The following is a 19,028-nucleotide window of genomic DNA, read 5'->3' on the forward strand; positions in this document are numbered from 1 at the left end:
TATGCAGTGGAGGTCAAATAACAAAATAATGATTTTAGTTTAAATTTATACAAATATTTCAACCTTAGTTTTGTACCCGTGGTAATTGGTTAGTGTGTAGGACTGCTAGAGATCATGGGTTCAATCCCTGTACTGGGTCACTTGAAGTTTTTTCACGGATACTGCCTCTTGCGGGGTGTTTCTGATTCAGCATGATACTGTAGATCCCCTCTATCCCTGACGTGATGTGACGAGCACACAGAAATGGCTAAGAGTTGTAAGTCACTAGGCCCTAATTCTCTCTCTGTTGCGCCACCTAATTTATCATATATTTATTCCAATGTTAATTTCGATTTTGGTTTAAATTAGATTTTATTAATTAATTTCATTAAAGATTAGTTACAATTTAAAATGTATACAAACAATCATTTTAGCATTTTATTTGGCTTTGCGTCTGCCAGATTGACAATCCAATTAATGAATCCTTAATTTAATAATTATAACATTTTTTTTTTAAACAAATCTCTGTTGACCTTGATCCGGCATGTGCATAACACGAAGAACATAATCGTTTTGATGTTAAACTGTCTTCATGAACAGTGGTGACATCTTAGTTTCCAACATTATCCTATATTTTGGCGGAAGATGAAAAGTTATTTTGTTAAAGAACATATAAAACGTTTTTCAACTGCTTCGTATTCTTTCCCGCCCCATGTCTGTGCAGCATAGAAAATAATAGACTCCACATAATGGTTCATTTATATAAAGAGCAAAAAGATCTGGATTACGGGTGCAGCCTTGTCGGACTCCGAATAGAGTTGGAAACGAAACCACTCTATTCCAAACTGCTGACTTTGTGTCTTTGTATATGTTTTATATTATTTCTCAAATCATTTAAGTGTTACCAAGTCCGTATGGTTTGTAAATAAGAGCTCGGCGATATACAGTATTAAAAGCCGCTCTGAAGTCTCCAAAAAGAACATACAATTTTGTATTTCTTGCTAGAAATAACTCAAAAATACATGTTCAGTTAAGAGATGCTTGCAGTTAAATATGTTAATATTGTAAGCATATGCTTTTAAATTTTTAATTTACTAGCATACAGCTACAGTCCTGTGTGAACTAGGGCCTCACCCAACAAACTTTTCCATCTAGCTTGGTCCCTAGCTAAATGTCTGCAGTTTCGCGCTCCATGTTGGGTGAGATCACTTTCCACCTGTGCGCGCCACCTGATCCGCGGTCTTCCTCTACTGCGCTGTCCTGTAGGTGTGGATTCATAGACTTTCCAGGCCGGAGCATTGGTGTCCATGCGCTCTACGTGATCCAGCCATCTCAGTCGTTGGACTTTTACCCTTCTGGCTAAGTCTATGTCGCTGTACAGCCCGTACAGCACGTGCGTCGTTCCATCTTCTCCTCCACTCCCCTTCGATGCATACGGGACCGTAGATCACACGAAGAACTTTTCTCTCATAGTCCATGCTTTTGCACCGTATAGCAGGACGGGGATGATAAGGGTCTTATATAGCAACACTTTGGTCCCTCGAGAGAGGACATTACCACTCAATTGCTTTCTTAGTCCAAAGAAACAGCGGTTAGCAAGAGTTATTCTGCGTTTGATCTCAGTGCTGGTGTTGTTTTCTGCGTTTACAGCGGAGCCTAGGTAGACGAAGTCCTTGACTACCTCAAAGTTACGTCTGTCGATGGTGATGTTTTGACCAAGACAGCGCATCACCTTGTCTAAAACCTTTTTTGACATCGAAATGTTCTGTTAAGGTGTTCCAACTTTTATGCAACAGCGTGAGTTTGGGATGCCAAAACTAGACATGGCTTTATACAGCTCGTCCCTGTAGACGCTGTCATATGCTGCCTTGAAATCGATTAAGAAATGGTGGGTGTCGATTTGGTGTTCTTGGGTTTTTTCCAGGATCTGCCGTAATGTAAATTTGTGATCGACTTTAGACTTTCCTGGTCTAAAACCACACTGATAAGGACCTATCAGGTTGTTGACGATGGGCTTTAGATGTTCACATATTACGGCAGAGAAGATTTTATGGGCGATGTTAAGTAGCCTGATTCCTCTATAGTTGGTGCAGTTTAGAGGGTCTCCTTTTTTCATAATCGGGCAAACAATACTGAGGTTCCATTCATTGGGCATGCTTTCTTCCGACCATATCTTACGGATAAGTTGGTGCATGCTCCTAGCCAACTTATCTTCATTATTAAGACTTTATATTAGATATGGCAATCTTTACTTCGTCTAAGTCGGGAGGAGAGGATTGTTGGCTTTCGTCGTCTATGTTGAATGGATCATCCAGCCTGACAGCGGAATTCAGTTCTTCGTCGCCGTTATACATTCTAAGCCTGAATCCGCTTACGGAAGTGTTGTCGAGCAGGCTGTTTTTCCCGATTATTCCACCAAAGATGTCTTCCCTTCATAGCTTGGCATTAAAATCGCCCAGGACAATTTTAATATCGTAGCTAGGACACTGCTAATATGTTTTGACTAGAGCTCGAAGAACATATCTTTGGGGTTGTCATCTTTAAAATCAACTTAGATGTTTTTAATTCGAACATTGAAGTCGCTTGGAAGGCTTTACTCTTCATCTGGGCAAGTTCTTGAATCCGAAGAGCGAAGATGGCACGAAATTGTTAAACAACAAAGTACTAACCTAATTTTGAAGTAATGATATCTTAAAATTAAGAAATGTTAGGAGCAGAAACAAAAAGCAAATTCACTGTAAAAAGAAGATTTCTTTGATCTAGATCTTTCAAATTTTTGAATTTAATAGAAAACTAGTTTTGAAAGAAAAAAATGCTTTACTATTTATGTGCTTCAAAAAAGATAAGATGGAATTAAAGTCGAATTTCAGGAATTAAAGACAATTTAATATCAAATTTGCGATCTCTTACTCAAGGTTTTTGCTTAAGAACCTGAATATTTGTCTTTCTCCCAGAAATGATCTTATGAATATAATTTAAACCATTACTAAAGTTTTTGAAATTTTTCCGAATTCTAAATTGTGTAAAAACAAAAATTTTAGTTGTTTTAGTTAAAGAAGTTGTGCTGCGCGATTGGAATAGGACTGGATTTCCGGTTCATTTTATGTTCTTGGTCTGCCGAAAGTATTAGTTTTAGCAACAAAGTAAAATAAAAATTTTGTGTTCATATAAATACAAAAAATAAATATTTAAAAAGAGGCTGAGATGCGACCCACACTGATAACTACCCATCCCGTCAGTCGATTCGTCTTGCTTAAAAGTTTGTAGGATTTCGTGTTGAGTTAATAAAGTTGTCAGTTGACTTATTCATAAACATTTTAAAATTACCAACAATATTTTTTATATAAAGAAATAGTTTAGTTTGAAAAACTAGTTTTGTTAAATAAATTTTTGGTCGAAAACAAATTTTTACCAATTTTAGTAGCATTTCTTAAATTTTTACAAATCAGATAAATGAAATTGATTTGAGAGATATCAAGTAACGAACATTAATTTTTACAAAATTTGCGTACTATTTTTTGTACATTTTATTTTTGTATGGAAAAACGGACTCTTAGATTTTTATAAAAAAAAAATACTGAATATAGAAAACAATATTTTCTATGAAATAAAAAAAGTGTGAAGACAATATTTTAAATTTTTGAAAAGCTTTTTGATTCGAAAATAAATGTTTACCAAGTTTAAGTATTGTTTGTTTTAAGTTTTTATTTTTTGTAAAATAAATAACTATTAGATTTTGCTCAAAATTTTACTGAATGTTACAACAGTATTTTTTAAAAGACGGAATTAGTTTTTAGCAAATATCTCAAAGTTATGAATAGATATTTGAGTCAAAAATCAATGTTTACCAATTCTTATTATTTTTTTTGTTTAGGGTTTTATTTTTTGTAAAAAAAACTGTCAATTCGATTTTTCTCAACATTTTAGGGAATGTTAACAATATTTTTAAAAAGATATTAGTAGATCAAAGCCAATATTTCAAAGTTACGAAAAGATATTTGAGTCGAAAATCAATTTTTACCAACTTTGAGTAATGTTTTTTTTATTTTTTATAAAAAAATTGTCAATTTGATTTTTCTCAAAATTTTACCAGATGGAAATCATTTTTTATTCGTAAAATTTTTGAGGTGCAAATAGTTTTCTTTGATTTATAAAAAAAAACATTAATTGGATTTTTTTCCAAAAATATGTTTATACGTTAGAATACATAATATAAAATTTCTAAAAATATTTTATTTCAACTCTTGAAACGTCGAGAAATGTCAACAATTTGACAAATCGGACCCATCGCAATAACTTCCTATGGGAAGTTAAAACTATGAAAGGCATAATATCCATTCAACGAAATACGATAAGTTTTTAATTGAAGGAAATTCCTACGACAATTAAAAAAAAATAACGGCCAGGGCGGGAGGGATCGTAGGGCTCATGATCCTCCATTGACTCATAATAAGTTCCAATCTAGACAGCATTGTTAAATGGAAAACTATTGGTCTTCCTTAAATGAATGCCTTAAAAACTCCATGCCGTCTTTTGACGTTACTCAGTACTCGATAAGTGTATCACATTTTGACATTGCCAAAAATTCTTACAGGGCGTTTTGGTTTGAGTGTAATTTACAAAGTCTTCATTCGTTCAAATCGGTGCTGTTGAGAACATTGATGGCAATACCTGCGTTTTGTTGGGAAATCTATCCATAGTAAAGTAGGATTTAACACGAATAACAAAAACAATATCCATAGTGAGAATAACACCGATAAAAGTTAGAGTAGAATCTCACTATGGATAGGTTTTTGGCATTTATACGAGCCTCGAATGGATCTTATGTGATTCCGTTCTCAAATGTTGGTACGATTGATATTGCATTTCTATCTCGATGGTTATGTTCGTTGAGTAGTTCTGCATTTAGAATCATGTGTGTTTTCTACTGCGGAAAAAACGAATCTATCACTGTTGATATGTGAAATGGACTAACTGGGCTTATTTTGCATGAAAAAACAATAGACAAGATATTTATGTTTTGCAATGTTTCCAAAAAAGGTTTATCTCAGTTTAGAATAGATAAATCTCAACTCGATTCAGGTATATAAAGAATTTAGGCGAGCTTCAAGCTCGCTTCAACACCACATGTTAATGTAGTAGTCTACGAACAAACCCCCTTTTTGAAGTTTTTTATTATTATTTTGACAGATCTTCTTTCAGTTGCACAGGTCCCACAAATACGGCCTTCAATTTCTTTTACTGGCCAACGCGACAGTAATGGTTTTGAATTTTCTGCAGTACATAGTGCTGATATAGTCGAAACTGTTATTTCTATTAAGTCAAAAGCTGTTGGTCTCGATGATATAAATCCTACCTTTTTGTGTATGATATTGATAGTGGTTTTGCCAAGAGAGATGAATTTAGACCTATTTTGGTATTGCCATTTTTGTCAAAAGTTTTGGAAATGATTCTTCAAATTAACGTCTTTCTATCTACAAACGCACTGCTCAGCCCTTATCAATCTGGTTTTCGAAAGAAACACAGCTGTCTTACCGCACTTTTTAACGTTACTGCTGACATCAGAAATGCACTAGATAAATATAAGGGTACGTTCCTAGTTTTGTGGGATTTTTCGAAGACTTTTGATTTCGTTAATCATCTAGTGCAACTAAATTAGTTTTGTCTTATTTAACTGATAGGAAGCAAGCAGTGCAGGTTGGTGACACCCTGTACATTTTTTTGCCGAATGCCACTGATGTACCACAAGGTTCCATACTGGGTACTCTCTTTTTTTCTGCTTATGTAAATAAAGTTCCATCTTCATTAGTTAATTGCAGCTCTCACTTGTATGCTGATGACGTTCAGCTTTACTTCAGCTGTCCACTTAGCCTTATCGAACATGGAGCTTTCTGCGTCAATGAAGACCTGAAGAGAGTGGCAAATTGGTCTTTGTCAAACGGGCTTATGTTGAACCGTAAAAATCGAAATGTCTTGTAATTAATAGAAAATCTACTGACGTTTCTTATTTTCCACTGATTGTTCTGAGCAATGCTCTAATTGAATATGTGGTTACAGCAAAGAATCTTGGTGTGAGTTTTAATTGTCTTTTGACTTGGAATGATCATATAAATGGACTCGTTAGTCGTTGGTAAGGTTTAAGGAGTACTTCGTACGTAATGGATTACACAATCTTTCACTTCATTAAAAACGCGTTTGCTTCTCGCTAGAACCTTGATAATTTCTATCCTGGTTTATGGTTGTGAAATCTTTTGTAACTGCAGTTTCATGAGCAGGCGAAAACTTAATGTAGATTTGAACTCAATCTTTCGTTTTGTTTTTGGATTACGTAGATATGATAGGCTATCTGATTTTGCCTCGTGCTTACTAGACATGCCTTTCAAAAAATATATAGAACTTGGTAGTTTGATTTTGCTTTGCGACATTCTTATCGCACACCAACCACAATATTGTTTTGACAGAGAAGAAGGGCGACCCTCCTTACTCATATTTAACACCGGAACGTCAATTTTGTGTAAATTCGGTTAAGCTTTGGAACACTTTACCTTAAAGTATTAAACAAAATCTGAACGCAACAAGCATAAAAATGGTGCTTAGATCTCACTTTTCAATATAAACATTTTTAATAATCATTGAATTTTTGTATCTTATGATAGTTTTAATAATTAAAGTATTTTTTTTATTATCTCGCCTTAAATCTTACTGTTGCTTACCAATTATGATACTTAAATAAATAAATAAAAAGTAAATCGCTCGAACGTCGCAACCTTCCGTAATGAGTCTTGACTTTCATTGCTTTACCGACATTTTTTCAAAAAATGTTCTGTTAAATTAGCCAGATCCATTGCTCCATTGCTGTCTAACCCCCAACCTGAAATAATGCAGCCAATTCAGCACTTCCAGGAATGCTCGCTCGTCAGTTTAGACTTGAGCTTAATATCGGAAGTACTGTCAAGTATATAGATACTTTTTTAACCGCACACCGAGAATGTGGAGTTCTGTGATCAAGTCTGTTTTTCCCTTTCATTTTGATATTCAAAACATCAAGGCCAATGCGCTGTGCAATATTTTCCCAACACTTGCGTTATTGTTATTAAAATACAATCAAAATATTAATAAGCTTTTTGATAACTTTAAACGAGTTTAATAAATTAATTAATTAATTACATAAACGTATTTCATATAAATTCCTTTATCCAAAACATCTAGCGATCTTAAATGAAATTTGTAGATCACCATTTATTAGCGATATATAAAATTTAAAATATGTATTTAAGAATTAAACAATATTTTATTTAATAATGTAAACTTTATTCATTTTCAGACGACCTGGATACAAACTTGTAAGATTTTACTGATCACCAATGAAAACAATCTTTATTTCATTATTAAAAATAATCTTTCGAAAATATTATGTTTCTAAATAATTATAATTAATTAAAAATTGTATAATCCATGGCTGGAGGATTATATGATTTTTAATTATGTTTTTTTTTTCATATTAGCAAAATATATTCTAATAATTACTATTTATGTATATGAACTATATTTATATAACACCAAATTCTGTCACAAAAGTACAATTATTAAAATTTTAAATGTATTAAGTTTGTAAAAAAAAAGACATACACATAACAACTGTACCTATTTATAATAAGACACATCTGTAAAATATATATAAATATAAACATATTTAAATAACTGATTTTATTATTAATAAACAAAAAAACATGTATACTTCACCATAAATTTATATGGGTGTTAAACTATAATTAAATTATTGTGTGTATGTACTTATGTATTTTAATAAATCTTAAAATTAGTTTATAGAATCAAAAAGAATTACATATGTATTATTTTGTTTTACTAAGCATACATATCAACAAAAAATATTGAAAGAAATAAAATTTAAAACTAAAATCTGTTTGATTTATGGTATTTTGTTTCTATTTGCCTTAAATTTAAATTTTATTTATTATAAATATATTACTGTTTTAAATGCATTAATATTGTTGATGCATGGAAACTATTAAAAATCTATTCCGTCTATACTTCATTTGGCTAAAGTCCTCACAGCTTCGATATCTTAATTGCTTTAATTGCTGAACAATATTTTGAGAGATATTCAAAGTATAGCGGATGCAATTCGAACCTTTCGAATGTATAAAGTGTGGTCAGGACGAGATAGGATCGACAAAAGAGTGTACCTACAAGCGGGACCGTTGAAGTCTTTAAATGTATCCGTTTTTAATTACATTTCTCTAATTATATGTACTTTATGATTCAATAAAAGAGTAATTAAAATCTAATAAAAAATTGTCGTTTCAATTTTCGATTTACTGCGAATATTAAACGTACAATTTGGATTGTCTAACATTGTTATATATTCTATTCAATCCTCTTAAACCTGTTGGTAAATGAAACCCTAATGGCCCAACTATAACAGACTTGACCGAAAGTAAGCTCATGTCAAAACCGAACGAAAAGTTATCAGAAGTTATCGTCAAAACAAAAAGTAACCATAATGGATTCAAGTAACTTAAGCAAATATGACATTTGCTTAAGCTCGAGCCATTTAAATGACTCTTGCGAAAGTTAACGAAACTGAGCAAAACGTCTATTATGGTAAGTGAAATACCTAAAATGCTGCGTATTGGTTCGTTCCCTTAAGCTGGCTATAGTTGGGCCTTATCTATTCTGGATGCGGAGGGTTTCAGAGTGATTGCCTAGATAGATAGATACTTTATTTTTTCATAGATAAGGCTTTACAAAAATTTGCGTAGTACGCAGCTTTGAAATATATGTATCTTACAACTGAAAAATGTTATGAAAGTTAATAAATATAAAATACATTTCAATTAAGAAAAACTACATTTGAAGGAAAACTATGATAAAAAAACTTTATTCGATATACTTTATAACATAAAGAAAAATGACTAGATTAAACTTACAAACTTAAGGAACTGCCAAGTTGGTATATATAGGTATTTTATGATTGAATAATACAATAATAATATTTAGAAAAAACGGTCAAACAAAAACAAGTTAACTAGTTATTATAATTAATATTAATTTAATAATTTAATAAATAAATAAATAAATAAATGAATAAATAAATAAAAAATATAAATACATAAATAAATAAATGAATAAATAAACAAATAAATACAGGAATAAGTACTTAGATAAATAAATAAACAAATAAATTATTATAGTTTCGATTTTACAAACATTGATATTACTGACTTACTAAATTTTGTATTAACATATTAGTTGAAGCACTACATCTTAGATAAAATCTTTGGTTGAGAGCTTCAATTTTTCTTGCAACTAGATGAACTCCAGTCTGATATAGTGTAAAAGTTGGATGGAAAAATGCCAAGTTAAATTGCCATAATTTTTAATGTTCTGTTTTGAGAAACTTGTAATTGTTTTAAGTGCGTTTTTGCACAAGTTCCCCTGGGCATGCAAAAAAATAATAGATTGGAAAATGACTTTACAGATAATAATCTTATTGCACTTACTCAGCTGTGATTTCCTAAATATAAATGGGTATAGCATTTTAGTGGCAATACTTTTTTTGCTAATGGTATTTGTAATATGGTCCCGAAAAGTTAATGTCTTGTCTAAATATACACCAAGATATTTGACAGAGTCAACCCACGGGATATCACAGTTATTTATCTTTAGCTGATTAAGTGGTTAAGAGCAGGCTTTTCTTTTCCTGGTGAAAAAGATTGCCTGTGTTTTTGCAGCATTTAGCCTTACTTTCCATTTTATGAAATAATCATGAATTTTATTTAGAGCATGTTGCAAGTCATTTTCAATTTCATACCTAACTTTAACTTAAATGTAAATAGCAGTATAATCGGCAAAACCTTGCTATTTCACAGTTCCATATTTCTGGAAAATCAGCAACATACGTAATGTATAATAATGGTCCTAATACTGACCCTTGACGTACCCCCGATGTTAAATTTTTAACGGGAGAGTGTTTTCTATTTAAATTAACTTGAAATTGACTGTTTCTTAGGAAGCTTTGTATTAGTTTTATTACATATGTATAAAGAACAACCTAATAATTTTAGTTTATGAAGTAGACCACCATGCCATATGCTATCAAAAGCTTTTTCAATAACCAGAAGGACAAGACCCATTGATTCTTTTGCTTTCATTTTGTCTTTAACATGTTTACAAATTCTAACGACTTGATGTGTCGTACTAGGATCTTGCTTGAATTCAAACTGTTGGTTTTGCGCAACATTGGAAGACTCGAAAAAATCAAGAAGTTTAATTTTAATAATTCTTTCCATTAGGCTTATTGGTCGATAACTATTAGGTATGTTTGGTGGTTTTCCTGCCTTGAGGATAGGTACGATTTTCGCAGTTTTCTATTTGCTTGGAAAGTATTTTATCTTTAGACAATCGTTAACAATAGAACATATAAAAGATACACCAATTGAGCCGTAACCTGAGTTGGTTCCATTTACTAACGGATTGTTAAATTTTTTTCAAACAATCCCGCAAAGATGCCAAGTTTTTCTTAACAGGTTATCAACAAGGAATCATTGTGTTCTAAGTGAGGAATAAATTTGTTTTTTGCTTGAAGAACCTTGGCTATTTTCCAAAAGGGTTTGGAATTCGTTTCAAGAGAGTTAAGTTTGGCAATCCATATTTCCATTTCATTGAAGTCATATACCTGTCTATATCTTTGCCACTGGCTTCTTAATTTATTTCTTTGCTTGATTAGATTCAAGATATAATGTGGAAGAATAGTTGTTCTTTTCGTTTTTGTTTTTTTTTGGAACAGACCCATTAACACTTTCCAATAATGAATTGGTAAAATAATCAATTTTTTCATCAATTTGATGTGGAACTACTTATACTTTCTATATCACAGGTTGTATTTCTGAGGCGTTTATTCATTGCTGTTCTAAATCTATGCCAACCCTATTTTTAAGAAATCTAATTGAAGTTCTCAGACGAGGCTAAGTACCTGGATCTTATTTTGGACAAACAACTAAATAGAAAACATAATGTACAAGAAAAAGTCTAAAAAGCTACATTAACTCTCTTTTCTTGTAAAAAAGCTATTGGTAATAAATGGGGCTTACAACCCCGAATCACGCATTGGCTATACACATCGGTAATCAGGCCAATTTAAATGTACGCTGTGGCAGTATGGTAGACTGCTTTAGAAAATGTTATAAACGGCAACAAACCAAATAAAGTCTAACGTTCAGCTTGTCTATATATAAGCGGATCACTTCGCACCCCCCCCCCCCCATCTGCAGCACTGGATAACCTACTCTACCTAACACCCCTTGATACACTTAGCAAACAAATAGCTGCAAGCTTTGCTATTCGCCTCAAAACTTTATCGTAGTGGGTTCAGAACAATTCTAAAGCACACAGACTACATCATTCCCCACCCCAACTGCAATTCGACAGAAACGTCCAGATTTCTATAAATTACAGATCTTTCTGGGTGGACAGGATATTCCTGGAAGATGAGTCAATTCACTTTTACACAGGTAGATCACAAACAAATGAAGGGGTTGGTAGAGGTGTGTACTCTGAACGTCTGAAATTAAGTCTCTCATACCGCCCAATCATTGTAGAGTGTTCCAGAAGGAACTTTTGGCGATAAAATAAGTCTCGCCCTGGCTTAATGAAAACGTGATATCAACATCTGACATCAGTATTTTCTCAGATAGTCAGACCGACAGACAAATCTATGGACAATGTCTCTACAAACTCTGTAACATTCCATGATAACTGAAACACAAACACGCTTCAGCTTCGGCTTCGCCTGACGTTTATGACTTGAGCCATATGAATTCAATGCATGCTATCACAATGAAGCTTTGACCTCACGTTTCGTTTCATAATGGCAAGGAAAAAAACGTAATGTGACTCCAAACGGAAGATCAAGTTCAAATTTGTTGAACATTTGCTTTGTCTAACAGCTCCACAGCTGTAAAAGAAAATCAACAAACAAAATACATTTGCTTTTGTAGGGTTCCCATTCAAAACAGTTTAGTATTCACCTTTGCTATATGTGCCGGGTCATGAACTCACCAGAAATGAACAGCACAACCCATTCTACCACGATTGGCTTTTGCTGACAGACAAAACGCTACATAAAAACTATTGCTTATGCAAGACGCTATGAAGAAAGCAAACATGCGGAATAACATCACCATGTGTCAGGTCACAAAAACCATCTGTTCTACACTAGATTTAAAGCGGTTAAGGTCCTTGCTATCTCTTAGCAGATCAAATGACTTTTGCAGAAGCTGTATGGATGAGGACGAGTAGGAAACAGTTCTTCACCACCTCTGTACATGCACTGCTTTAGCTCAAAAGCGCAAGAACTTCCTAGGAAAATATTTCAATAACGATCTAAACTATCTCAATCATATTAACACCATCTGTCTTTCACGTTTCGTAAGGGACTCAAACTGGTTTCATTTAGCTTAGAATAAAGCTGCAAGATTAATATGGTATCACAAGTACGTGTCCTACTCAATCGCGGAGTAACCTAACCTAATCTTTAGCACATTGCATAAACCTACTAAGAAGATTTCACAGTTGCCATAATCTATTCCAAAATATAAACTTTAACAGTTTGTTTTTATTATGAAAGTTTTCACGCCCTATTTTGTTATATATAATATATATGATTTAACAATTACCTCACCTTATTACCTCATTTTTTGTTGAAAGATTTAAATGATAGAAAATGGAAAAGTAAAACTTTCCCTCAGCCTCCACAAGTTTGTTGGTAAAATTAATTCATTAAATCGACATAAATGCCTATTTTAAGCTTAATTTTATGTTTGCAGCTGCATCGATGCTGATTGAATTTTATGCAACACACATATGGGGTATTTGTGGTGTAGACCATTTTACATATGATTTATTTTCAACAAAACTCTTTGTTCTTTCTAAATGAAATTAAAGCTTTTACTGCTATTGAATCTATGATTACGATATGCGACCAAGCGACGCGACGACCGACGACCAGAATGGCTTGGTTCCTACATTTTTGAAATTTAATATGATTTTCATAATAATTATCATCATACAATTTTTTTTAGACCAAATTAGTTCATAATGAGGTCAATGGAAAATTAGTAGAAGGATTGAGCAATGCTAAAGGTTGTTTGCACTACTAGGTTAAGCGGTGGTATTCATTTGATTTTGGTGTCAAATGAAAGGTAATTTAACTCAAATTTGAACAATATAGGGTTGTCTAACCAAAACCTGGCTTAACCCAGGGTTGCATCGACTCCAATATGATTTCCTCATGTTGGATATCACTCAAAGAAAACATTTTACGCACAATTTTTGTAAGCTCTATGTTGCTTCATGCAAATGATGCATGCTGCGTCAATTTTAGATCGTACGTTTGTAGTTGGGGTTTTGATGGCCATTTGAAACCTGCCTGCTTCGAAGGGAACACAACTCCTTTAGAAGTTAGTGACATTATCTCTGAGTCAAATAAAATGGAAAGTAAAGACGTTGCCTTGAATTAAATTATGGTTCAAATTCTTCTGACGAGTCAGAGTCGGAATAGAATATAGTACTTACGGTGGCGCTACAGTCCCGGCGGACCTGGGCCTTAACCAACTTGTGTCTCCAGCCAGCTCGGTCCCTAGCTAGCTGTCTCCAGTTTCACACCTCAAGTTGGTTGCGGTCTTCACCCACCTGCGTGCGTCACCTGATTCGCGGTCTTTCTCTTCTATGCCCGTCCCTCGGGATTGGATTCGAAGACCTTCCGGGCTGGAGCGTTGATGTTCGCTCTACATGACCTATCCATCTAAGCCGTTGGACTTTAATTCTATTAACTAGGTCAGTGTCGCTGTAATACCCGTACAGTTCGTCGTTATATCTTCTCCTCTATTCTCCATCTATGCGTAAATATCTATGACCGAAAATCACTCGAAGAATTTTTCTCTCCGAGCATCCTAAGACGCTCTCATGTTTTTTTTGACAAGGTCCAAGCCTCAGCGCCATAAATGAGAACCGGGATGATGAGTGTCTTATCGATGGCGATTTTAGATGCTCGAGAGAGGACTTTACTTCTTAATTGCCTTCGAAGTCCAAAGAAGCAGCGATTTGCAAGATTTATTCTTCATTTGATTTCAGCGCTGGTGTCCTTGTCTGTATTAATAGCGGTACCTAGGTAGACAAAGTCCTTAATAGTTCTGTCAATTGACTTACCTCAAAGTTATAGCTGTCCATGTTGACGTTTTGACGAAGATGTCTTTGTTCAATGTCCTTTTTTGATGACAGCATATACTTGGTCTTGCCCTCATTGACCACTAAACCCATCTTTTTCGCTACCGTGCTCGAAAACGCTCCACTGACATCAAGCTTTGATCTTCAAATTATGTCAATATCATCTGCGTATCCGAGTAATTGGATGGACCTTTGAAAGATTGTGCCTCTAATGTTGACGGTTGAATTTTGCACAATTCTTTCCAGAACTATGTTGAAGAAGTCGCGTGACAGTGCATCGCCTTGTCTAAAACCTTTTTTGACATCAAATGCACCGGTAAGATCTTTCCGACCTTGATAGAGCAGTGTGCATTTTCCATCGTCATTCTGCACAAACGGATAAGTTTGACAGGGATGCCAAAACTAGACATTGTAAAGTGTGATCTGAAGCCACACTGATAAGGACCAATCAGGTTGGAACGGCTTCAGACGTTCACATAATACGGCAGAGAAGATCTTATATGCATGTTAAGGACACTGATGTATCTGTAGTTGGTGCAATTTAGAGTGTCTCATTTCTTATGTAAAGGGCACACTATGCTGTCATTCCACTTATCGACCATATTTTGTAGATGAGTTGGTGCATGTTCACTATGAAGCCATCGCCAGCTGCCTTAAATAGTTCGGCAGATATGCCGTCAGCTCCAGCAGCTTTGTTTAACTTCAGTTAAGATATAGCTATTTTTACTTCGTCGAGGTCGGGTAGGTGGAATTTTTCATCTACGTCGCCTAGGTTGAGTGGTTCTATCTCCTTTACAGCGGAATTCAGTTCGTCATCACCGTTATATAATCTGGAGAAGTAGTCTATCCATTTTCTCAACATAGACTTCGGTTCTACTACGATGTTCCCCTGATCGGTCTTACAGGCTTCGGTTCGTGGCTTTTAATACAATTTACGAACCTAATTCCTGTTGTGACATCCCTCTATCTCGTCGATCGCACGCTTCTCATGCTCTCTTTTTTAAATCTAAGAAGCCGATGTTCTTCTCTCCTCTTCTACTAGTAGAGCTCGCTGTGGTGGCCGTGTGAAACCTAGCACTTCAAAAGGCGGCATCTCTGATGGCTGCAAGGCAATGTTGCCACTGGTTTTCAATGCTTAATGCAGGCAGCAGGTTATTAGAGACTCGATCGGAAAATGACATGGCAGTCTCTTGCGATTATAGCCGTCTAACGTCGAATCTTCTCAAAGTACTTCCTTGTTTTGGCTTGGATCGGGATAGCCGTAGCCGTACCTTGGCTACAACGAGGTAGTGGTCCGAGTCAATGAAAGCCCCTCGGAATGTTCGGACATCCTGTATACTGAAGAAGTATCGTGCGTCCATCGCAATGTGGTCAATCTGGTTGCAAGTTGATTGATCAGGAGATTTCCATGTCGATGTGGATAGAGGGCACTGCTCATATGTCTTGTCCAAGAGCTCGAAGAATAAGTCTTTGGTGCCTTAATTTTTCTCCTTTGTTGGGGCATGCGCACATATTAGGCTAATGTTGGCGAATTTAGCCTTGATGCAGATTGTCGTGATGGGCTCGCTCACACTGTTGAAACTCAAGACTTTTTGCCTGAGTCTAGTTTCAACTACAAAACCACACCCAAATTCTTGGATGGCGGTAATATCTGCCTTGCAACAGTTTAGGGCTTCCGCTAGTTGGTCGGCTGCACGTGGTCTGTTGAAGGACCTAACATTCCACGTACAAATCCGAAGTTCGTTCGTATCCGAGGCTTGTTGGTGCTTCGCAACTAAGGTGTTTTTACGTGTCCAGGAAGTCATCCCGACGGCACAGCCCCCAACTTATAGTTCCAGATCCTTAGTATAACTCCAAGGACGGGGAACCGGATAAACAGTTCTTTACAGGCCTGGGCTCCGAATATGTCGAAGAAGCCCTATAAGGTGTTCACTAAGTAGTTCAACCTTACTAGAACTGTAGACGCCACCGTTGATTTCATCTCGAGAATTCATCCGCTGCCGTCTGGATCATCTACCTGTACATCTACATCTACCTCCTCTCTCGTTTGCTGCCCCCAACAACTTTCCACTGGGGTTGGAACCCAATCTCCAGTTGAGGTACTAGGCAACCGATGTTCACCGCGGGGAGGTGAGAGTAGGAGTTGATAGACAGAGGTGGGCTTTGAGAAAAACCTATGCACGCTTGTGTCCTCTTGAATGCACATGTCTACCATTTGAACATCCACTCTGTTACCATATCCAAGAAACATTGTGTCAAAAAACTGTAATCTGATAATCACATTTTTTGATTTATTATTTTCTTATCATATGTATTTTATATGTATGTATATAACATATAAACAAGTTATAGTTAAAAGCTTATAATAGTTGATGCAGAAGCATAAATGAATGCAAACAATTTATTAATACTTCACGATGATTTCCTTCCGTGACTTCCATATAATCTTCAAAGAAAAAATCGATTCTTCCATTCTTCCGTAATCGAGCTTGATGAAAATTCGTACTCTTTATATTTTACACCATGTTTTTTATAACCAAATACCACACAACACCAACATTTAACGCTCAAGGGAAAACAATCAGATTTACATACAGGATTTTCGGTTTTCGAACGAAGTATTATAAAATAAAAACCAAAATGCTATAGATCACGAAGGTCACGACTTAACACCAATGAGTTAATCTCATCATTTTTCCAATCACGTCCAGATCTCGAATAATTTTGTATAAATATTTGACAAAACCAAAGTGTTTTCGGTTATATAACCTCAGAGTATTCTGAAATTCCCATATGATTTGTTGTAATTTGTGTATATCAACAGCAACACTTCACTGGAACATGAACTGAGCAGTCCTCTTATTTGCTTTTAGGTAACTCTGATTTTATTCTGATTCTGGGATGAATGGCCTAGGAGCAATGAATGAAGGATACATTTTGTTTGAATACAAACAATAAACAATAAGTAAATTCCCTGCCTATACCTTAGTTAGAGAAACTTTTAAATTATTTGAACAGGCACAGTTTGAAAAATCGAAGTTAAATGTAAATGGTATCGATGAGATGGATATTAGGAGAAGAACGATTAATAATAATTGTGTAAACTAAGAGTTTGTGAGAAGCTTGAATGGCTGCACAAGTTCCACCACAGATATGGTTTCAAATTTAGTTCTTTTTAGAATGAGGTTATAAGGATTAGAGATGTTAGTTTCCGTTTTTATAAAGTTAACTCCACAAAGGAAAACCGAAATAAGTTCAAACAACCTAGAAATATATGTAACGGACATATTCGACGTATTAAGTTTTTGCATGAACAGAAATTACGGCAAAAAATACTACGATGTTCCAAAGGTCTAGAAAACATTTCTGGTCATTTGTACTAAATGCGCTCGACAGTCAACTCTAGATCTTCGTCGGTTCCTTCGCTTGTTGTTAATGACTCTCCTTTTATAAGCTCAATGGATAAAACCAACTTACTTGCAGCACAGTTTGCTTTTAATTCGATGCTGCCAATGAGTGACATGAGTGCTCTTGTTCTTGAGAGCGTAAACGATTTTATGGGACGAATCTTCTTTCGCACTCGTGAAGTTCCAAGAGTAGTAAAAGACCTTTACACAAACAGTTTCGTATTCTTTAAGGCTGGGAAAACTACTGTGTAAGTTTTTTCATTTTTCCTATGCTACAGGTCTCTTCTAAAGTAAATCAAAAACAGCATCTCCCTCTCTAACTATCGTCTTATTTCACTAACGACCAATGTCGCTTCTTTCCAAGGTCAGGTAAACGCTGATTAATTATCAGCTTATAAAATATCTCGAAGATTTTATGGTTTATCTAACCATATACTGAAACAAATCCTTACATATAGTTTTGGAGAAAGAAAGATTTTTACACTTTATATTTCAAAAACATTTGATAGAGTTTGGTGCCAGACTGTCTTATCTCTTTTGCTATTTATTTTCTGCACAGCTTTATTGAATGCATGTTTAAAAGGCTTCCTTTTTAATTTGCAAATGTAATACGTAATATTTCTTTCCAGTGCAAAATACAAATCGTGGTTGATTTGTAGCTCCACTGAGGAGTTTTTTTTTCCATATATAGTACAGTGAGAAATTGCCAACAAAACGATCCGCAGTAGCCAGAGTTTTGTGTTTAAAAATTGGTACAACTGAAAGGAGATCTGTCGAAATAATAATTAAAAAAAAAAAACTAACACATAGAAGAAAGTTTTGTGAAAATCAAATGTTAAAATAACAAGAAAATACCTGGAAATTGAGATTCCATAAAAAAAAGTTAATTTAACAATTGCTTCAGAAAAGGGGCTTGTTCGTAGACTACTACATTAACATGTGGTGTTGAAGCGAGATTGAAGATCGGCTCAATTCTTTATAAACCTGAATCGAGTTGAAATGAGCTTGATTTGACTCGATTTCCGTCGGAAATCGGAATCGAGTAAAAATTTAAGAAGAAAAACCTGTGTGGAAGAGTTGTTTTAACAGATAATACATTATGGTCTGTTTATTTGCATGTTTGTGTACAAAAAATATTGTTTTGTTTTAATCAAATTACAAAAAAAATGGACATGGAGTAGGTAGCATATGGTGCTGAACTAATCAGTTCTTCATTGTTTAGCACGAATCAAACTATCTCACTCGCACTTCACACATCGAAACACCATTTGCATTTTGGAAAGCGCTGTCATACTTAATCATTTTTAAATCTTCTTGTGCGGTGGAAACACCAAAAAGATTTATTTTCTATTGTTTTCTCTTGCAAACTAAGCCCAGTTAGTCCATTTTCATTAA

At 34.7% G+C, this 19,028-nt stretch overlaps 1 protein-coding gene across 2 annotated transcripts in view; it reads left to right on the forward strand.

Moving 5' to 3' along the window:
• LOC129942552 (tachykinins) overlaps positions 1 to 7,733 on the forward strand; it is a 66,324-nt gene extending 58,591 nt beyond the window's left edge. The window contains exon 6 of one of the 2 annotated variants that reach the window (XM_056051546.1): positions 7,304 to 7,733. In XM_056051546.1, the coding sequence (XP_055907521.1) occupies positions 7,304 to 7,326 (23 nt within the window). In that variant the 3' untranslated portion in view covers positions 7,327 to 7,733. The remainder of the gene's footprint in view (positions 1 to 7,303) is intronic. The other variant, XM_056051547.1, reaches the window with a different exon arrangement.
• The last annotated feature ends 11,295 nt before the right edge of the window (positions 7,734 to 19,028 follow it).

The sequence above is a fragment of the Eupeodes corollae genome, chromosome 1, assembly GCF_945859685.1.
Source record: "Eupeodes corollae chromosome 1, idEupCoro1.1, whole genome shotgun sequence".
Lineage (NCBI taxonomy): Eukaryota > Metazoa > Arthropoda > Insecta > Diptera > Syrphidae > Eupeodes > Eupeodes corollae.